Source organism: Phasianus colchicus, chromosome 38, assembly GCF_987193195.1.
Source record: "Phasianus colchicus chromosome 38, bPhaCol1.hap1.1, whole genome shotgun sequence".
In the NCBI taxonomy this organism is placed as follows: Eukaryota; Metazoa; Chordata; class Aves; order Galliformes; family Phasianidae; genus Phasianus; species Phasianus colchicus.
This window is the reverse complement of record NC_143473.1, coordinates 1,285,786-1,308,160: the sequence shown is the minus strand read 5'-3', so window position 1 is coordinate 1,308,160 and position 22,375 is coordinate 1,285,786. Positions and strand designations below refer to the sequence as shown.

Here is a 22,375-nt window from a genome sequence, read left to right as displayed (position 1 = left end):
ACAATGGGGTCGTGCAATAAGGGGGGGGGCAACGATAGGGATGCAATTTGAGGGGGGTTCAATGGGGGGGTTGCAGTTTGGGGGGGGTCTCTGTGGGGTCATGCAATAAGGGGGGGGGGCAACGATAGGGATGCAATTTGAGGGGGGGTCAATGGGGGGGTTGCAATTTGGGGGGGGGTCACAATGGGGTCGTGCAATAAGGGGGGGGTTAAGATGGGGGGGTCGTAAAGGGGGGGGTCGCAATGGGGTCGTGCAATAAGGGGGGGTTAAGATGGAGATGTAATGGGGGGGTCGTAAAGGGGGGGGGTCGCAATGGGGTCGTGCAATAAGGGGGGGGGGCAACGATAGGGATGCAATTTGGGGGGGGGGTCAATGGGGGGTTGCAATTTGGGGGGGGGTCACAATGGGGTCGTGCAATGGGGGGGGGCAATGATAGGGATGCAATTTGAGGGGGGGTCGCAATGGGGTCGTGCAATAAGGGGGGGGGGTTAAGATGGAGATGTAATTGGGGGGGGGTCGTAAAGGGGGGGGGCGCAATGGGGTCGTGCAATAAGGGGGGGGGGCAACGATAGGGATGCAATTTGAGGGGGGGTCAATGGGGGGGTTGCAATTTGGGGGGGGTCTCTGTGGGGTCGTGCAATAAGGGGGGGGTTAAGATGGAGATGTAATTGGGGGGGGTTGTAAAAGGGGGGGGGCGCAATGGGGTCTTGCAATAAGGGGGGGGGCAACGATAGGGATGCAATTTGGGGGGGGGTCAATGGGGGGTTGCAATTTGGGGGGGGGTCGCAATGGGGTCGTGTAATGGGGGGGGGCAATGATAGGGATGCAATTTGAGGGGGGTTGCAATGGGGGGGGGGTTGCAATTTGGGGGGGGGTCGCAATGGGGTCGTGCAATAAGGGGGGGGGGGCAACGATAGGGATGCAATTTGAGGGGGGGGTTCAATGGGGGGGGTGCAATTTGGGGGGGGGTCACAATGGGGTCGTGCAATAAGGGGGGGGTTAAGATGGGGGGGTCGTAAAGGGGGGGGGTCGCAATGGGGTCGTGCAATAAGGGGGGGGGGGGCAACGATAGGGATGCAATTCGGGGGGGGGGGTGCGGTTGAAATGGGGGGGGGGGGGGGGAGTCCGATAAGGTGGGGGGGGGGGTGCGATGGGGGGGAGATGCAATGGGGGGGGTCCGCATCACCCTTCCTTCCCCCCCCCCCGAACCATTCGCGTCACAAGATGCAATGGTGGGGGGGGGCACGAGAAGGAGGAGGGGGGGGGTCGCAATGGGGCAGCGCGATTTGAAACGAAGGGGAGGGGGGGGGGATGATGGGGATCGTAGTGGGGGGGGGGTTGGAGGAGGGGTCTGGAACGAATTGGGGGGGGGGCACACGAGGGGGGGGGGTCGAGGGGGGGGGTCCGCATCACCCTTCCTTCCCCCCCCCCCCCCTCCCAACCATTCGCGTCACCCTCATCCTCTCCATCAGCGCCAACCCCCCCCCCCCCCTCGGGGACCCCCTCCCCCCCCCCCCCCCCTCTCCCCGGAGACCCCCGCCCCCCCCCCTGCCCCCCCCCCCCCCCCGCACCTTTTCGATGCGCTGCAGCCATTCCCGGTTCTGCGCCAACTCCGCCATCAGCGCTTCGTGCCGCCCCCACCGCTCCCCTTCCCTCCTCAGCTTCTCCCCGACCCATTCCTCCAACTGGGGGTTACAAGGTGGGGGGGGGGGGGTTTGAATTCCTTCACCCCCCCCCCCACCGTCACTTCCATCACCCGAACCCATTTTTAAGGGTGTCGTCGTCGTCCCCCCCCCTCCTTGCATCGGGATTCCGCCACCCCGCGCGATGCCGCAGAGCCCTGCAGCAGCCGGGCGGAGCGTTTCCACGGCCCTCCTGCCAAAATGCGGGCCCCCCCCCCCCTCCGGATTACGGTGGTGTGGTATGAGGCCCCCCCCGCCCCCCCCCCCCCCGGAATAAAGGGGTGAAGGCTTGAGGGGGGGGGGGTCGCTGAAATTGTCGGGTCGGCAGTAAAAAGAGCGATGAAAATAGCAGATATTGCAATGAAAATAGGGGGCAACGGATGGAAATAGAGGTGGCCCCCCCTTGGAATAAAGGGGTGAAGGCCTGGGGGAAAAACGGGGGGGGCTAAAACTGGGGGGGGGGTCGTCAAAACTGTCGGGTTGGCAGTAAAAAGAGCGATGAAAATAGCAGACATTGCAATGAAAATAGGGGGCAACTGATATAAATAGGAGGTGCCCCCCCCCGGAATAAAGGGGTGAAGGCCTGGGGGAGAAAGGGGGGGGGCTAAAATTGGGGGGGGGTCGCCGAAATTGTCGGGTTGGCAGTAAAAAGAGCGATGAAAATAGCAGATATTGCAATGAAAATAGGGGGCAACTGATGGAAATAGAGGTGACCCCCCCCCCAATTAAAGGGGTGAAGGCCTGGGGAAAAACGGGGGGGGGCTAAAATTGGGGGGGGGTCGCCAAAAAGTGTGGGGCTGGCAGTAAAAAGAGCGATGAAAATTGCATCTGTTGGGATGAAAATAGGGGGCAACTGATATAAATAGGAGGTGACCCCCCCCGGAATAAAGGGGTGAAGGCCTGGGGGAAAAACGGGGGGGGCTAAAATTGGGGGGGGGTCGTCAAAATTGTTGGGTTGGCAGCAAAAAGAGCGATGAAAATAGCAGATATTGCAATGAAAATAGGGGGCAACTGATATAAATAGGAGGTGGCCCCCCCCGGAATAAAGGGGTGAAGGCCTGGGGGAAAAAGGGGGGCATTAAAATTGGGGGGGGGGTCGTCAAAATTGTTGGGCTGGCAGTAAAAAGAGCGATGAAAATTGCATCTGTTGGGATGAAAATAGGGGGCAACTGATATAAATAGGAGGTGCCCCCCCTGGAATAAAGGGGTGAAGGCCTGGGGGAAAAAGGGGGGGGCCTAAAATTGGGGGGGGTTGCTGAAATTGTCGGGTTGGCAGCAAAAAGAGCGATGAAAATAGCAGATATTGCAATGAAAATAGGGGGCAACTGATGGAAATAGAGGTGGCCCCCCCCCGGAATAAAGGGGTGAAGGCCTGGGGGAAAAAGGGGGGGGGCTAAAATTGGGGGGGGGGTCGTCAAAAAGTGTAGGGCTGGCAGCAAAAAGAGCGATGAAAATTGCATCTGTTGGGTTGAAAATAGGGGGCAACTGATGGAAATAGAGGTGACCCCCCCCCACATTAAAGGGGTGAAGGCCTGGGGGAAAAAGGGGGGGGCCGAAAATTGGGGGGGGTCGCCAAAAAGTGTTGGATTGGCAGCAAAACGAGTGATGAAAATTGCATCTGTTGGGATGAAAATAGGGGGCAACTGATATAAATAGGAGGTGGCCCACCCCGGAATAAAGGGGTGAAGGCCTGGGGGAAAAAGGGGGGGGACTAAAATTGGGGGGGGGGTCGTCAAAAAGTGTGGGGCTGGCAGCAAAAAGAGCGATGAAAATAGCAGATATTGCAATGAAAATAGGGGGCAACGGATGGAAATAGAGGTGGCCCCCCCACATTAAAGGGGTGAAGGCCTGGGGGAAAAAGGGGGGGCTAAAATTGGGGGGGGGTCATCAAAATTGTCGGGCTGGCAGCAAAAAGAGCGATGAAAATAGCAGATATTGCAATGAAAATAGGGGGCAACTGCTGAAAATAGAGGTGGCCCCCCCTCGCCCCCCCCGAATAAAGGGGTGAAGAGGTGAACCCATGAAACAGGGGGGGGGGACACCCCAAAATAGAGATGAACCCCCAAAGGTGGGGGTTCTCTAAAAAAATGTCCCGAAAATAGCAGGTATTGTACTGAAAATAGGGGGCATCTGCCAAAAATGGCCGTGCGCCCCCCCCCCTGCCCCCCCCCCCCAAAAAAAAAGAAGGAATAAACCCAAAAAAGAGCTGTGTTCCCCAAAAATGGAAGGATTTTCCCAAAAGTGTGGGTTTTTCCAGCAAAAAGTGCTCTGAAAATGGCGATTTTGGGGGTGAAAATAGGGGGCATCCCATAAAACAGCACTAATCCCAAAAATGAAAGGAATGAACCCAAAAAAGGGGCAGAGTTCCCCCCAAAAATGGAAGGATTTTCCCAAAAGTGTGGATTTTTCCAGCAAAAAGTGCTCTGAAAATGGCGATTTTGGGGATGAAAATAGTGGGCATCCCATAAAACAGCACTAATCCCAAAAACAGAAGGAATGAACCCAAAAAAGAGCGGTGTTCCCCCAAAATGGGATTATTTACCCCAAAAGTGTGGATTTTCCAGCAAAAAGTGCTCTGAAAATGGCGATTTTGGGGGTGAAAATAGGGGGCATCCCATAAAACAGCACCGACCCCAAAAACAGAAGGAATGAACCCAAAAAAGAGCGGTGTTCACCCCAAAAGGGCAGAGTTCCCCAAAAATGGAAGTTTTTTCCCAAAAGTGTGGATTTTCCAGCAAAAAGTGCTCAGAAAATAGCAATTTTTGGGGTGAAAATAGGGGGCATCCCATAAAACAGCACTAATCCCAAAAACAGAAGGAATGAACCCAAAAAAGAGCTGTGTTCCCCCAAAATGGGATTATTTACCCCAAAAGTGTGGATTTTTCCAGCAAAAAGTGCTCTGAAAATGGCGATTTTGGGGGTGAAAATAGGGGGCATCCCATAAAAACAGCACCGACCCTGAAACAGAAGGAATGAACCCAAAAAAGAGCGGTGTTCCCCCAAAATGGAAGGATTTCCCCAAAAGTGTGCATTTTTCCAGCAAAAAGTGCTCTGAAAATGGCGATTTTGGGGGTGAAAATAGGGGGCATCCCATAATAACAGCACCGACCCTAAAACAGAAGGAATGAACCCAAAAAAGAGTGGGGTTCACCCCAAAAGAGCAGAGTTCCCCAAAAATGGAAGGATTTTCCCAAAAGTGTGGATTTTTCCAGCAAAAAGTGCTCTGAAAATGGCGATTTTTGGGGATGAAAATAGGGGGCATCCTATAAAAACAGCACCGACCCTAAAACAGAAGGAATGAACCCAAAAAAGAGCGGTGTTCACCCCAAAAGAGCAGAGCTCCCCCCAAAAATGGAAGGATTTCCCCAAAAGTGTGGATTTTTCCAGCAAAAAGTGCTCTGAAAATAGCGATTTATGGGGTGAAAATAGGGGGCATCCCATAAAACAGCACTAATCCCAAAAACAGAAGGAATGAACCCAAAAAAGAGCGGTGTTCCCCCAAAATGGGATTATTTACCCCAAAAGTGTGGATTTTCCAGCAAAAAGTGCTCTGAAAATGGCGATTTTGGGGATGAAAATAGGGGGCATCCCATAAAAACAGCACCGACCCCAAAAACAGAAGGAATGAACCCAAAAAAGAGCGGTGTTCCCCCAAAATGGCACTAATCCTCCCAAAATAGAAGTATTTCCCCCAAAATGGGATTATTCACCCCAAAAGTGTGGATTTTTCCGGAAAAAAGTGCTCTGAAAATGGCGATTTTGGGGGTGAAAATAGGGGGCATCCCATAAAAACAGCACCGACCCTAAAACAGAAGGAATGAACCCAAAAAAGGGGCAGAGTTCCCCCCAAAAATGGAAGGATTTTCCCAAAAGTGTGGATTTTCCAGCAAAAAGTGCTCAGAAAATGGCGATTTTGGGGATGAAAATAGGGGGCATCCCATAAAACAGCACTAATCCCAAAAATGAAAGGAATGAACCCAAAAAAGAGCTGTGTTCCCCCAAAATGGGATTATTTACCCCAAAAGTGTGGATTTTTCCAGCAAAAAGTGCTCTGAAAATAGCGATTTATGGGGTGAAAATAGGGGGCATCCCATAAAACAGCACTAATCCCAAAAACAGAAGGAATGAACCCAAAAAAGTGTGGGGTTCACCCCAAAAGAGCAGAGTTCCCCAAAAATGGAAGTTTTTTCCCAAAAGTGTGGATTTTCCAGCAAAAAGTGCTCTGAAAATAGCGATTTTGGGGGTGAAAATAGGGGGCATCCCATAAAAACAGCACCGACCCCAAAAACAGAAGGAATGAACCCAAAAAAGAGCGGTGTTCCCCCAAAATCTCAGGGATTATTTACCCCAAAAGTGTGGATCTGGCCCCAAAAATGAAACTTTTGACCCCAAAATGGGGTTCAATCCCCCAAAATCTCAGGGATTCCAAAAAATGAAGCTTTTGACCCCAAAATTGGAACTTTTGACTCCAAAATGGGATTCAATCCCCCAAAATCTCAGGGACTCCAAAAAATGAAACTTTCGACCCCCAAAATTGGAACTTTTGGCCCCAAAATGGGATTTAGCCCCAAAAATGGAACTTTTGACCCCAAAATGGGATTCGATCCCCCAAAATCTCAGGGATTCCAAAAAATGAAACTTTTGGCCCCCCAAAAATGGAACTTTTGACCCCAAAATGGGATTTGGGACTCCAAAAATGGAACTTTTGACCCCAAAATGGGATTCGGTCCCCCAAAATCTCAGGGATTCCAAAAAATGAAACTTTTGACTCCAAAATTGGAACTTTTGACCCCAAAATGGGATTTGATCCCCCAAAATCTCAGGGACTCCAAAAAATGAAACTTTTGACCCCCAAAAATGGAACTTCTGACCCCAAAATGGGATTCGATCCCCCAAAATCTCAGGGATTCCAAAAAATGAAACTTTTGACCCCCAAAAATGGAACTTTTGGCCCCAAAATGGGATTTGGCCCCAAAAATGGAACTTTTGACCCCAAAATGGGATTTGGGACTCCAAAAATGGAACTTTTGACCTGAAAATTGGACTCGATACCCCAAAATCTCAGGGATTCCAAAAAATGAAACTTTTGACCCCCAAAACTGGATCTTTTGACCCCAAAATGGGATTTGGCCCCAAAAATCTCAGGGATTCAAAAAAATGAAACTTTTAACCCCCAAAAATGGATCTTCTGACCCCAAAATGGGATTCGATCCCCCAAAATCTCAGGGACTCCAAAAAATGAAACTTTCGACCACCAAAAATGGAACTTCTGACCCCAAAATGGGATTTGGCCCCAAAAATGGAACTTTTGGCCCCAAAATGGGATTCGATCCCCCAAAATCTCAGGGATTCCAAAAAATGAAACTTTCGACCCCCCAAAATGGAACTTTTGACCCCAAAATGGGATTCGATCCCCCAAAATCTCAAGGATTCCAAAAAATGAAACTTTTGGCCCCCAAAATTGGAACTTTTGACCCCAAAATGGGATTCGATCCCCCAAAATCTCAGGGACTCCAAAAAATGAAACTTTTGACCCCCAAAAATGGAACTTCTGACCCCAAAATGGGATTCAGCCCCAAAAATGGAACTTTTGACCCCAAAATGGGATTCGATCCCCCAAAATCTCAAGGATTCCAAAAAATGAAACTTTTGAACCCCAAAAACGGAACTTTTGACCCCAAAATGGGATTCGATCCCCCAAAATCACAGGGACTCCAAAAAATGAAACTTTTGACCCCCAAAAATGGAACTTCTGACCCCAAAATGGGATTCAGCCCCAAAAATGGAACTTTTGACCCCAAAATGGGATTCGATCCCCCAAAATCTCAGGGACTCCAAAAAATGAAACTTTTGGCCCCCAAAATTGGAACTTTTGACCCCAAAATGGGATTCGATCCCCCAAAATCTCAGGGACTCCAAAAAATGAAACTTTTGACCCCCAAAAATGGAACTTCTGACCCCAAAATGGGATTCAGCCCCAAAAATGGAACTTTTGACCCCAAAATGGGATTCGATCCCCCAAAATCTCAGGGACTCCAAAAAATGAAACTTTTGGCCCCCAAAATTGGAACTTTTGACCCCAAAATGGGATTCGATCCCCCAAAATCTCAGGGACTCCAAAAAATGAAACTTTTGGCCCCCAAAATTGGAACTTTTGACCCCAAAATGGGATTCGATCCCCCAAAATCTCAGGGACTCCAAAAAATGAAACTTTCGACCCCCCAAAAATGGAACTTTTGGCCCCAAAATGGGATTTGGCCCCAAAAATGGAACTTTTGACCCCAAAATGGGATTCGATCCCCAAAATCTCAGGGATTCCAAAAAATGAAACTTTTGACCCCAAAATTGGAACTTTTGACCCCAAAATGGGATTCGATCCCCCAAAATCTCAGGGATTCCAAAAAATGAAACTTTCGACCCCAAAAAATGGAACTTTTGGCCCCCAAAAATGGAACTTTTGGCCCCAAAATGGGATTTGGCCCCAAAAAGTGAAATTTCACCCCCAAGTCGCCCCCCCCCCATTTACAGATCCATCCCTGTGAGCCCCCCCCTCAATTACAGCCATATTTCAGGTGCCCCCCCCCTTTATATCTCAACTTTGGGGGTCCACCCCCCCCCCTAATTACATATATGCATATTTTGCAGCCCCCCCCCCCAAAAAAAATTAAATATCGATGTATTTTGGGGTGTCCACGCCCCCCCCCCCCCCCCCCTCATTATATAGACGTATTTTTAGGGGGGGGGTCCATCCTCCCTCCCCCCATTATATAAGTATTTATGGGGGTCCATCCCCCCCCTTTTTTTCTCTTTTTAAGGGGTTCGCCCCCCCCCCCAGCAAAATCATACAGCTGTATATTTTGGGGGGGTGTCGTGTCGTCGCCCCCCCCCCCCATTTTTTATATTTTGGGGGGGGGGGGGTCGCCCCCACCTCAGCACAATCTCGGATGAAGCTTCGCAGCTCCAGGTGCTCCTTCAGCCTCTGCAGCAGCTCCTCTTCCAGCTCTGCATTGCGTTGGATCCTGCCAAAAAAATGGGGGGGGGGGTCGCAGGGGGGGGGGGGGGGGGTCACCCCCCCATCTCAATTTCACCCCCCCCCCCCACCCCGCCTCACCATCCCATAATTGTCATCGTTTCCACGTCGCTTGGAGCTTAAAGGGAAACTGAGGCACGGGGGGGGGGGATCTATTTTGGGGGGGGGGGTCGGGGGGGTGCTGTCCCCACATGGGGGGGGGTCGTATCTCTGGGGTGGGGGGGGGTGTCTGTATGTCTTTAATGAGGGGGGGGGTCGTTATCCCAAAAGGGGGGGGGTCCTAGCATAGAGATGGGGGTCCCTGCCCCCAAAAGAGGGGGGGTCCCTGTCCCTATGGGGGGGGGGGTCCTTATTTCCAGGGGGGGAAAAAGGGGGGGGGTCTGTTCCCATATCCCCAATTTGGGGGGGGGGTCCTAGCATAGAGATGGGGGTCCCTGCCCCCAAAAGAGGGGGGGTCCCTGTCCCTATGGGGGGGGGTCCTTATTCCCAGGGGGGGTAGGAGAGGGGGGGGGGGTCTGTTCCCATATCCCCAATTTGGGGGGGGGGTCCTAGCATAGAGATGGGGGTCCCTGCCCCCAAAAAGACGGGGGGTCCCTGTCCCCATGGGGGGGGGTCCTTATTTCCAGGGGGGGAAGGAGGGGGGGGGGGGCTCTGTTCCCATATCCCCAATATGGGGGGGTCCTAGCATAGAGATGGGGGTCTCTGCCCCCAAAAGAGGGGGGGTCCCGGTCCCCATGGGGGGGGGTCCTTATTTCCAGGGGGGGGAAGGAGAGGGGGGGGCTCTGTTCCCATATCCCCAATATGGGGGGGGGGGGTCGTAGCATAGAGATGGGGTCCCTGTCCCCAAAATAGGGGGGGTCCCTGTTCCTATGGGGGGGGGGTCCTTATTCCCAGGGGGGGTAGGAGAGGGGGGGGGGTCTGTTCCCATATCCCCAATATGGGGGGGGGGGTCTCTGTCCTCATGTTCCCATCTGGGGAAGGGGGGAGTTGGGGGGGTCCCTATTTACAAAACGGGGGGGGGGGGTCCCTGACCCTATAGGGGGTCCCTGTCCCTATGGGGGGGTCCCTGCCCCCCCAGGGAGATTCCTATCCCTTCTGAAGGGGTCCCTGCCCCCGCCCTTCCCCCCCCCTTGTATCCCCATGTCCCCAAATTGGGGGTCCCTATCCCCAATGAGGGGGTCCCTACACCCATAGGGGTCCCAATGTCCCCAGAGTGGGGGTCCCTATCCCCAAAATGGGTGCCCCCATCCCAAAGGGGGGTCCTGGTGTCCCCAAAGCAGGGATCCCTTCCCCCATGAGGGGTCCCCATGTCCCCAGAGTGGGGGTCCCTATACCCAGGGGGGTCCCTATCCCAAAAGGAGGGGTCCCCTGCCCCAAAGAGGGGGTCCCTATACCTAAAGGAGGTCCCTATGTCCCCAGAGTGGGGGTCCCTGCCCCACCAAGGGTGTCCCCAACCCCAAAGGGAGGTCCCATGTCCCCCAAAGAAGGGGTACCTACCCCCAAAGGAGTCCCCCTATCCCCAAATTGGGGGTCCCTATCCCCAAAATGGGTGCCCCCATCCCAAAGGGGGGTCCCTATACCTAAAGGAGGTCCCTATGTCCCCAAACTGAGGGTCCCTGCCCCACCAACGGTGCCCCCAACCCCAAAGGAGTCCCCCTATCCCCAGAGTGGGGGTCCCTCTCCCCAAATTGGGTGCCCCCATCCCATAGGGAGGTCCCTATGTCCCCAAACTGAGGGTCCCTGCCCCACCAACGGTGTCCCCAACCCCAAAGGAGTCCCCCTATCCCCACAGTGGGGGTCCCTCTCCCCAAATTGGGTCCCCCCATCCCATAGGGAGTTCTCGGGTGTCCCCAAAGGAGGGGTCCCCTGCCCCAAAGAGGGGCTCCCTATCCCTAAAGGAGGTCCCTATGTCCCCAGAGTGGGGGTCTCTGCCCCACCAAGGGTGCCCCCATCCCAAAGGGAGGTCCCCACGTCCCTAGAGTGGGGGTCCCTATCCCCAAATTGGGTCCCCCCATCCCCAAAGAGGGGCTCCCTATCCCTAAAGGAGTCCCCCTATCCCCAGAGTGGGGGGTCCCTCTCCCCAAATTGGGTCCCCCCATCCCATAGGGAGTTCTCGGGTGTCCCCAGAGGAGGGGGTCCGGCTGCCCCCCCCCCTCGGTCCCTACTTGCTCCGCAGGCTGTCCATGGCTCTGTCCACGCGCGCTCCGTACACGTTGCCGTCTCGCTTCAGACCTTCGCCGGCCCTCAGTGCCACCTGCGCCCTCCTGCGGCTCAGCTCGGCGCTGGTGGCCGCGTCCTTCTGCCGTCGGATGGCCGCAGCCACCTCCTCCACCGCGTCCGGGAGCTCCGTGCGGCTCAGGGCGGCCTCCTGACCCGGGGATTGGGGGCACCCAAATGGGGTTGGGGGCACCCAAATGGGGTTGGGGGCACCGAGGTGGGGCACCAAAATGGGGTTGGGGGAACCGAGGTGGGGTTGGGGTAACCGAGGTGGGGCACCGAAATGGGGTTGGGGGCACCAAGGTGGGGTTGGGGGCACCAAAATGGGGTTGGGGGCACCGAAATGGGGTTGGGGGCACCGAGGTGGGGTTGGGGGCATCGAGGTGGGGTTGGGGGCACCAAGGTGGGGTTGGGGGCATTGAGGTGGGGTTGGGGGCATCGAGGTGGGGTTGGGGCACCGAAATGGGGCACCGAAATGGGGTTGGGGGCACCGATATGGGATTGGGGGCACTGAGGTGGGGTTGGGGGCAGTGAGGTGGGGTTGGGGGCATTGAGGTGGGGTTGGGGGCACCGAGGTGGGGTTGGGGGAACCGAGGTGGGGTGGGGGCACCCAAATGGGGTTGGGGGCACCGAGGTGGGGTTGGGGGCACCCAAATGGGGTTGGGGGCATCGAGGTGGGGTTGGGAAACCGAGGTGGGGTTGGGGGCACCGACATGGGGTTGGGGGCACCGAGATTGGGATGGGGCACAGAAATGGCGTTGGGGAACCGAGGTGGGGTTGGGGGCACAGAGGTGGGGTTGGGGAACCGAGGTGGGGCACCAAAATGGGGTTGGGGGAACCGAGGTGGGGTTGGGGGCACCGAAATGGGGTTGGGGCACCGAGGTGGGGTTTGGGCACCGAGGTGGGGTTGGGGGAACCAAAATGGGGTTGGGGGCAGCGAGGTGGGGTTGGGGGCACCCAAATAGGGTTGGGGCACCGAGGTGGGGTTGGGGGCACCAAAATGGGGTTGGGGGCATCGAGGTGGGGTTGGGGGCACCCAAATGGGGTTGGGGGCACCGAGGTGGGGTTGGGGGAACCAAAATGGGGTTGGGGGCACCGAGGTGGGGTTGGGGGCACCCAAATGGGGTTGGGGCACCAAGGTGGGGTTGGGGCACTCAGGTGGGGTTGGGGGCACCGAAATGGGGTTGGGGACAGCGAGGTGGGGTTGGGGGCACCGATGTGGGGTTGGGGCACCGAGGTGGGGTTGGGGGCACTGAAATGGGGTTGGGGGCACAGAGGTGGGGTTGGGGCACCGAGATGGGGTTGGGGGAACCGAGGTGGGGTTGGGGGCACAGAGGTGGGGTTGGGGCACCGAAATGGGGTTGGGGGCATCGAGGTGGGGTTGGGGGCACCGAGGTGGGGTTGGGGGCACTGAAATGGGGTTGGGGGCACTGAGATGGGGTTGGGGCACCGAAATGGGGTTGTGGGCACCGAAATGGGATTGGGGGCACCGAAATGGGGTTGGGGCACCGAGGTGGGGTTGGGGGACCGAGGAGGGGTTGGGGGCACCAAGGTGGGGTTGGGGGCATTGAGGTGGGGTTGGGGGCACCGAGGTGGGGTTGGGGGAACCGAGGTGGGGTGGGGGCACCCAAATGGGGTTGGGGGCACCGAGGTGGGGTTGGGGGCACCGAAATGGGGTTGGGGCACCCAAATGGGGTTGGGGGCATCGAGGTGGGGTTGGGGGCACCCAAATGGGGTTGGGGGCACCGAGGTGGGGTTGGGGCACCAAGGTGGGGTTTGGGCACCAAGGTGGGGTTGGGGGCATTGAGGTGGGGTTGGGGGCACCGAAATGGGGTTGGGGGCACCGAGGTGGGGTTGGGGCACCAAGGTGGGGTTTGGGCACCAAGGTGGGGTTGGGGGCATTGAGGTGGGGTTGGGGGAACCGAGGTGGGGTTGGGGGCATCGAGGTGGGGCACCGAAATGGGGTTGGGGCACCGAGGTGGGGTTGGGGACATCGAGGTGGGGCACCCAAATGGGGTTGGGGGCACAGAGGTGCGGTTGGGGGCACCGAAGTGGGGTTGTGGGCACCGAAATGGGATTGGGGGCACCGAAATGGGGTTGGGGCACCGAGGTGGGGTTGTGGGCACCGAAATGGGATTGGGGGCACCGAAATGGGGTTGGGGCACCGAGGTGGGGTTGGGGGACCGAGGTGGGGTTGGGGGCACCAAGGTGGGGTTGGGGGCATCGAGGTGGGGTTGGGGGCACCGAGGTGGGGTAGGGGGCACCAAAATGGGGTTGGGGGAACCGAGGTGGGGTTGGGGGCATGGAGGTGGGGTTGGGGGCACCCAAATGGGGTTGGGGGCACCGATATGGGGTTGGGGGCATCGAGGTGGGGTTGGGGGCACCCAAATGGGGTTGGGGGCACCGAGGTGGGGTTGGGGGCATTGAGGTGGGGTTGGGGGCACCCAAATGGGGTTGGGGGCACCGAGGTGGGGTTGGGGGCATTGAGGTGGGGTTGGGGGCACCGAAATGGGGTTGGGGGAACCGAGGTGGGGCACCGAAATGGGGTTGGGGGCACCGAGGTGGGGTTGGGGGAACCGAGGTGGGGTTGGGGCACCGAAATGGGGTTGGGGGCATCGAGGTGGGGTGGGGGCAGCGAGGTGGGGTTGGGGGCACCGAGGTGGGGTTGGGGAAAGCGAGGTGGGGTTGGGGGCACCGAGGTGGGGTTGGGGCACCGAGGTGGGGCACCGAAATGGGGTTGGGGGCACCGAAATGGGGTTGGGGGCACCCAAATGGGGTTGGGGGCACCGAGGTGGGGTTGGGGTAACCGAGGTGGGGTTGGGGTAACCGAGGTGGGGCACCCAAATGGGGTTGGGGGCACCGAGGTGGGGTTGGGGCACCGAGGTGGGGCACCGAAATGGGGTTGGGGGCACCGAAATGGGGTTGGGGGCACCCAAATGGGGTTGGGGGCACCCAATGGGGTTGGGGGCACCGAGGTGGGGTTGGGGGCACCGAAATGGGGTTGGGGGCAGCGAGGTGGGGTTGGGGGCACCGAGGTGGGGATGGGGCACCGAAATGGGGTTGGGGGAACCGAGGTGGGGTTGGGGGCATCGAGGTGGGGCACCAAAATTGGGTTGAGGGCACCGAGGTGGGGTTGGGGCACCGAGGTGGGGTTGGGGGCACCAAAATGGGGTTGGGAGCACCCAAATAGGGTTGGGGTAACCGAGGTGGGGCACCAAAATGGGGTTGGGGGAACCGAGGTGGGGTTGGGGGCATCAGGGTGGGGCACCGAAATGGGGTTGAGGGCACCGAGGTGGGGTTGGGGGCACCTAAATGGGGTTGGGGCACCGAGGTGGGGTCGGGGGACCGAGGTGGGGTTGGGGGCACCTAAATGGGGTTGGGGCATTGAGGTGGGGTTGGGGGCATCGAGGTGGGGTTGGGGCACCAAGGTGGGGTTGGGGGAACCGAGGTGGGGTTGGGGCACCGAAATGGGGTTGGGGGCACTGAAATGGGGTTGGGGCACCAAGGTGGGGTTGGGGCACCGAGGTGGGGTTGGGGGCACGGTAATGGGGTTGGGGGCATCGAGGTGGGGTTGGGGCACCGAAATGGGGTTGGGGTCACCGAGGTGGGGTTGGGGGCACTGAGGTGGGGTTGGGGCACCAAAATGGGGTTGGGGGCACGGAAATGGGGTTGGGGGCACCGAGGTGGGGTTGGGGGCACCTTCATCCCAGCGGCACATCCTCCAAATGGACACCACCAACCTCTTCCCATCCCAATCCTCCACCCCCATGGATCTCGCCAACCTCTTCCCACCCCACCTCTCCATCTCCCCATGGATGACACCAACCTCCTTTTTTCCCAACTTTCCCTCTCCCCGTAGATCCCACCAAGCTCTTCCATTCCCAACAATTCCAATCCTCCATCCCCACGGATCTCATCAACCTCTTCCCATCCCAATCCTGCATCTGCCCATGGATGACACCAATCTCTTCCATTCCCACCTCTCCATCTCCCCATGGATCCCACCAACCTCTTCCCATCCCAACAATTCCAATCCTCCATCCCCATGGATTCACCAACCTCTTCCCACCCCACCTCTCCATCTCCCCATGGATCCCACCCATCTCATCCTATCCCAACAATTCCAATCCTCCATCCTCAAGGATCTCATCAACCCCTTCCATTCCCAACTCCCCATCTCCCCATGGATCCCAACAACGTCTTCCCACCCCACCTTTCCCCATCCCCATGGATGACACCAACCCCTTCCATTCCCACCTCTCCATCTCCCCATGGATCCCACCAACGTCTTCCCATCCCAACAATTCCAATCCTCCATCCTGATGGATCTCATCAACCTCTTCCCATCCTAATCCTCCATCTCTGCATGGATGACACCAACCTCTTCCCACCCCACCTCTCCATCTCCCCACGGATGACACCAACCCCTTCCATTCCTAACTTTCCATCTCCCCATGGATCCCACCAACCTCTTCCCATCCCAACAATTCCAATCTTCCACCCCCATGGATCCCACCAACCCGTTCCATTCCCAACTCCCCATCTTCCCCATGGATCCCACCAACCTCTTCCCACCCCACCTCTCCGTCTCCCCACAGATGACACCAACCCCTTCCATTCCCACCTCTCCATCTCCACATGGATCCCACCAACCTCTTCCCATCCCAACAATTCCAATCCTCCATCCTGATGGATCTCATCAACCTCTTCCCATCCCAATCCTCTATCTGCCCATGGATGACACCAACCTCTTCAATTCCCAACTCCCCATCTTCCCCATGGATCCCACCAACCTCTTCCCACCCCACCTCTCCTTCTCCCCTCAAATGACACCAACCCCTTCCATTCCCAACTTTGCATCTCCCCATGGATCCCACCAACCTCTTCCCATCCCAACAATTCCAATCTTCCACCCCCATGGATTCACCAACCTCTTCCCACCCCACCTCTCCATCTCCCCATGGATCCCACCAATCTCTTCCATTCCCAACTTTCCATCTCCCCATAGATCCCACCCATCTCATCCCATCCCAACAATTCCAATCCTCCATCCTCAAGGATCCCACCAACCTCTTCCATTCCCAACTCCCCATCTCCCCATGGATCCCACCAACCTCTTCCCACCCCACCTCTCCGTCTCCCCACAGATGACACCAACCCCTTCCATTCCCACCTCTCCATCTCCACATGGATCCCACCAACCTCTTCCCATCCCAACAATTCCAATCTTCCACCCCCATGGATTCACCAACCTCTTCCCACCCCACCTCTCCATCTCCCCATGGATCCCACCAAGCTCTTCCATTCCCAACTTTCCATCTCCCCATAGATCCCACCCATCTCATCCTATCCCAACAATTCCAATCCTCCATCCTCAAGGATCTCATCAACCTCTTCCATTCCCAACTCCCCACCTCCCCATGGATCCCACCAACCTCTTCCATTCCCAACTCCCCATCTCCCCATGGATCCCACCAATCTCATCCTATCCCAACAATTCCAGTCCTCCATCCTCAAGGATCTCATCAACCTCTTCCATTCCCAACTCCCCATCTCCCCATGAATCCCACCAACCTCTCCCCATCCCAATTCCCCACCTCCCCATGAATCCCACCAACCTCTCCCCATCCCAACTCTCCACCTCCCCATGAAGATGCCACCAACCTCATCCCACCCCATCTCTCCACCTCCCCACGGAGCCACCACCAACCCCATCCCCTCCCGACCCTTCCCCACCCCCCCACTCCCCCACAACCCACTCCCTCCCCCTACTCACCTGCTTATCCAGCCCAGCCTCGCACTGCTCCACATCCCTCAGGAAGAGCTGGAAGACGTGCGCCTGCACCAGCGCCTCGCGCCGCTCCTCCCAACTGCTCAGCAGCTTCCCCCACCCGGCGTCCAACTGCTGCAACCACCTCTGGAGGGACAGGGAGGTCACCTCGGCCCCCTCCAATGCCAGCAGGTCGCTGGCAGCCTGGATTTTGGCGTAGTCCTCCTCGTATCCATTGATCTCCTCCTTGAGCGCGGCGTGTCGGTTCAACAACCTCTCGGCGTCGGCCAAACTTTCCGGCATCTCCTCCTCCGCCACGGCCGCTTGTGTTTTCACCAACCAACCCAAGAAACTGTCCAAATCTTGGATGAACTGCTGCAGTCGCCCGGCGACGCTCAGAGAATCCTCGCAGCCCTGCAGGGCTCGTTTCAGAGCCTCCCACTCCTCTCCGATCTCCTCGAAGGGAGGCAGCAGCTCGGCGGCACGCGCCGGGTAGGTGGCGGCCAGCATCTCCCCCTCGTGCTGCAGCTCCACCAAACGAGGCTCCAGCACCACCAGAGCAGCTTCCATGGTGGACAGGCGGCGTTGCAAAGCCAGAACACCACCGAGGTCACCACCACCACCACCACCACCACCAGCACCAGCAGCAGCACCACCGCCGGAGCGCGTGGCCTCGATGGCTTTGCGCTTGTCCCGCACTTGGGCTTTCATCTCGGCGCACTCCAGGAGGTAATTTTGGATCTTCAGCACCGAGCTCAGCTGCTCTTTCTTCTGCTCCACCAACTCCACCACGCGGTTCCACCTGCAGGGGGGGAGGGTGAAGGGGGGGGAGGGGAGCGGGTGGAGAAACGGCTCGGCTCCACCACTGGGATGTCGGAGCATTGAGGGGTGGGTTTGGAGCCCATCGGGACGTCCCACCCCACTGGGGATGCTATGGGATGAGGGGTTGGAGCCCTAAAAGTGCTTCCTCCATGAAGGTCTGGAGAAGGATGGGATCTCCTTTGGACATCGTCAACTCTTGGGACATCCTCGCCCCATTCTGCTGGAGCAAAACCCCATGGGATGTCCTACAAGACTGGCAGCTCTATGGGGACATCCCACAACGTTGGGACAACCATAGGATCAGGCGTTGAAGCCCTACAAGTGGTTCCTCCCCCAAGATCTTGAGATCTGTAGGATCTCCTTTGGCCATCGCCAACTCTTGGGACATCCTCACCCCATTGGACTGGAGCAAAACCCCATGGGATGTCCTACAAGACTGGCAGCTCTGTGGGGATGTTCCACCAGGTTGGGACAACCATAGGATCAGAGGCTGAAGCCCTACAAGCGGTTCCTCCCCCAAGATCTTGAGATCTATAGGATCTCCTTTGGCCATTACCAACTCTTGGGACATCCTCGCCCCATTCGACTGGAGCAAAACCCCATGGGATGTCCTACAAGACTGACAGCTCTGTGGGGACGTCCCACCAGGTTGGGAAAATCATAGGATCAAGGCTTGAAGCCCTACAAGCGGTTCCTCCCCCAAGATCTTGAGAAGGATGGGATCTCCTTGGCCATCGCCAACTCTTGGGACATCCTCTCCCCACTGCACTACAATAGGACCCCATGGGGACATCCCATAAGCCTGGCAGCTCCATGGGGACGTCCCACCCCACTGGGAACAGCGTGGGATGAGGGAATGAAACCCTACAAGTGGTTCCTCCCCCAAGATCTTGAGATCTATAGGATCTCCTTTGGCCATCGCCAACTCTTGGGACATCCTCGCCTCATTGGACTGGAGAAAACCCCATGGGATGTCCTATAAAACTGACAGCTCTATGGGGACGTCCCACCAGGTTGGGACAACCATAGGATCAGGGATTGAAGCCCTACAAGCGGTTCCTCCACCAAGATCTTGAGATCTATAGCATCTCCTTTGGCCATCGCCAACTCTTGGGACATCCTCGCCCCATTGGACTGGAGCAAAACCCCATGGGATGTCCTACAAGACTGACAGCTCTGTGAGGACGTCCCAGAAGTTTGGGACAACCATAGGATCAGGGATTGAAGCCCTACAAGCGGTTCCTCCACCAAGATCTTGAGATCTATAGGATCTCCTTTGGCCATCGCCAACTCTTGGGACATCCTCGCCCCATTCCACTGGAGCAAAACCCCATGGGATGTCCTACAAGACTGGCAGCTCTGTGGGGACGTCCCAGAAGGTTGGGAGAACCATAGGATCAGGGATTGAAGCCCTACAAGCAGTTCCTCCCCCAAGATCTTGAGATCTATAGGATCTCCTTTGGCCATTGCCAACTCTTGGGACATCCTCACCCCATTCTGCTGGAGAAAACCCCATGGGATGTCCTACAAGACTGGCAGCTCTGTGGGGACGTCCCACAAGGTTGGGACAACCATAGGATCAGGGATTGAAGCCCTACAAGCAGTTCCTCCACCAAGATCTTGAGATCTATAGGATCTCCTTTGGCCATTGCCAACTCTTGGGACATCCTCACCCCATTGGACTGGAGCAAAACCCCATGGGATGTCCTACAACACTGGCAGCTCTGTGGGGACATCCCACAACGTTGGGACAACCATAGGATCAGGGATTGAAGCCCTACAAGCGGTTCCTCCCCCAAGATCTTGAGATCTATAGGATCTCCTTTGGCCATTGCCAACTCTTGGGACATCCTCGCCCCATTCTGCTGGAGAAAACCCCATGGGATGTCCTACAAGACTGGCAGCTCTATGGGGACGTCCCAGAAGTTTGGGAAAATCATAGGATCAGGGCTTGAAGCCCTACAAGTGGTTCCTCCCCCAAGATCTTGAGATCTATAGGATCTCCTTTGGCCATCGCCAACTCTTGGGACATCTTCGCCTCATTGGACTGGAGCAAAACCCCATGGGATGTCCTATAAAACTGACAGCTCTATGGGGACGTCCCACCAGGTTGGGACAACCATAGGATCAGGGCTTGAAGCCCTACAAGCGGTTCCTCCCCCAAGATCTTGAGATCTATAGGATCTCCTTTGGCCATCGCCAACTCTTGGGACATCCTCGCCCCATTGGACTGGAGCAAAACCCCATGGGATGTCCTACAAGACTGACAGCTCTGTGGGGACATCCCACAAGGTTGGGACAACCATAGGATCAGGGCCTGAAGCCCTACAAGCGGTTCCTCCCCCAAGATCTTGAGAAGGATGGCATCTCCAACTCTTGGGACGCCTTCATCCCACTGTAGGACCCCAAAGGGAGACCCCACACCGCTACCTTCCGTTGAGGTGGTCCTGGCAGGCGCACACCTCCTCGGCGCTGGGGTGGCCCCCCTCCACCAGCTGCTGCACCACCTGGTTGACGTCCAGGATGCGGCCCATCACGCTGTTCATCTCCTGGTCCAGGCTCTCGAACCTGTGGGTGATGACACGGCAAAGTCCCCACGGGGACCCGAAAGGGGACAGGGACCCCACGGTGACATGGGGACCCACTCAACACCATGGTGACACCAAGGCCCCCAATAGAGACCCAACCAACCCCATGGTGACCCCATGGAGATCCACCCAACCCCATGGTGACACCAAAACCCCCAGCAAAGACCCAAGTAACCCCAAAGCCCCCAGTGGAGACCCAACCAACCCCATGGTGACCCCATGGAGACCCACCCAACCCCATAGAGACACCAAACTCACCAACAGTGACCCAACCAACCCCACGGTGAAACCCAAAGCCCCCAACAAAGACCCACCCAACCCCATGGTGTCAACAAAGCCCCCAATGAAGACCCAACCAACCCCACGGTGACCCCATGGAGACCCAATCAACCCCTTAGTGACCCCATGGAGACCCACCCAACCCCATGGTGACACCAAAGCCCCCAATGAAGACCCAACCAACCCCACGGTGACCCCCTGGAGACCCAATCAACCCCTTAGTGACCAAAGCCCCCAATGAAGACCCATCCAACCCCATGGTGACCCCATGGAGACCCACCCAACCCCATGGTGACCAAAGCCCCCAATGAAGACCCAACCAACCCCACGGTGACCCCATGGAGACCCAACCAACCCCACAGTGACCAAAGCCCCCAATGAAGACCCATCCAACCCCATGGTGACCCCATGGAGACCCACCCAACCCCATGGTGACCAAAGCCCCCAATGAAGACCCAACCAACCCCATGGAGACCCCATGGAGACCCAACATGGAGACCCAACCAACCCCACGGTGACCCCATGGAGACCCACCCAACCACATAGTGACACCAAAGCCCCCAACAAAGACCCAACCAACCCCATGGAGACCTGATGGAGACCCAACCAACCCCATGGAGACCTGATGGAGACCCAACATGGAGACCCAACCAACCCCATGGTGACACCAAAGCCCCCAGTAGCGACCCAACCAACCCCATAGTGACCCCATGGAGACCCACCCAACCCCATAGAGACACCAAACTCACCAACAATGACCCAACCAACCCCACGGTGACACCAAAGCCCCCAACAAAGACCCACCCAACCCCATGGTGTCAACAAAGCCCCCAATGAAGACCCAACCAACCCCACGGTGACCCCATGGAGACCCAATCAACCCCTTAGTGACCCCATGGAGACCCACCCAACCCCATGGTGACACCAAAGCCCCCAATGAAGACCCAACCAACCCCACGGTGACCCCCTGGAGACCCAATCAACCCCTTAGTGACCAAAGCCCCCAATGAAGACCCATCCAACCCCATGGTGACCCCATGGAGACCCACCCAACCCCATGGTGACCAAAGCCCCCAATGAAGACCCAACCAACCCCACGGTGACCCCATGGAGACCCAACCAACCCCACAGTGACCAAAGCCCCCAATGAAGACCCATCCAACCCCATGGTGACCCCATGGAGACCCACCCAACCCCATGGTGACCAAAGCCCCCAATGAAGACCCAACCAACCCCATGGAGACCCCATGGAGACCCAACATGGAGACCCAACCAACCCCACGGTGACCCCATGGAGACCCACCCAACCACATAGTGACACCAAAGCCCCCAACAAAGACCCAACCAACCCCATGGAGACCTGATGGAGACCCAACCAACCCCATGGAGACCTGATGGAGACCCAACATGGAGACCCAACCAACCCCATGGTGACACCAAAGCCCCCAGTAGCGACCCAACCAACCCCATAGTGACCCCATGGAGACCCACCCAACCCCATAGAGACACCAAACTCACCAACAATGACCCAACCAACCCCACGGTGACACCAAAGCCCCCAACAAAGACCCACCCAACCCCATGGTGTCAACAAAGCCCCCAATGAAGACCCAACCAACCCCACGGTGACCCCATGGAGACACAATCAACCCCTTAGTGACCCCATGGAGACCCAACCAACCCCATGCTGACACCAAAGCCCCCAATGAAGACCCAACCAACCCCATGGAGACCCAACATGGAGACCCACCCAACCCCATAGTGACCCCATGAAGAGCCACCCAAGCCCATGGTGACACCAAAGCCCCCAACAAAGACCCACCCAACCCCATGGAGACCTGATGGAGACCCAACATGGAGACCCAACCAACCCCACGGTGACCCCATGGAGAGCCACCAAACCCCACGGTGACAACAAAGTCCCCAATGAAGACCCACCCAACCCCACGGTGACCCCATGGAGACCCACCCAACCCTACAGTGACCA

At 57.0% G+C, this 22,375-nt stretch overlaps 1 protein-coding gene across 1 annotated transcript in view; it reads right to left on the bottom strand.

Moving 5' to 3' along the window:
* SPTBN4 (spectrin beta, non-erythrocytic 4) overlaps positions 1 to 22,375 on the bottom strand; it is a 95,578-nt gene that overhangs the window by 41,527 nt on the left and 31,676 nt on the right. Inside the window, exons 14-18 of the mRNA XM_090129870.1 lie at positions 19,952 to 20,089; positions 16,706 to 17,501; positions 10,878 to 11,080; positions 8,611 to 8,701; positions 1,572 to 1,685 (exon numbers count right to left, since the gene is read on the bottom strand). Of these exons, the coding sequence (XP_089985996.1) occupies positions 1,572 to 1,685; positions 8,611 to 8,701; positions 10,878 to 11,080; positions 16,706 to 17,501; positions 19,952 to 20,089 (1,342 nt within the window). The remainder of the gene's footprint in view (positions 1 to 1,571; positions 1,686 to 8,610; positions 8,702 to 10,877; positions 11,081 to 16,705; positions 17,502 to 19,951; positions 20,090 to 22,375) is intronic.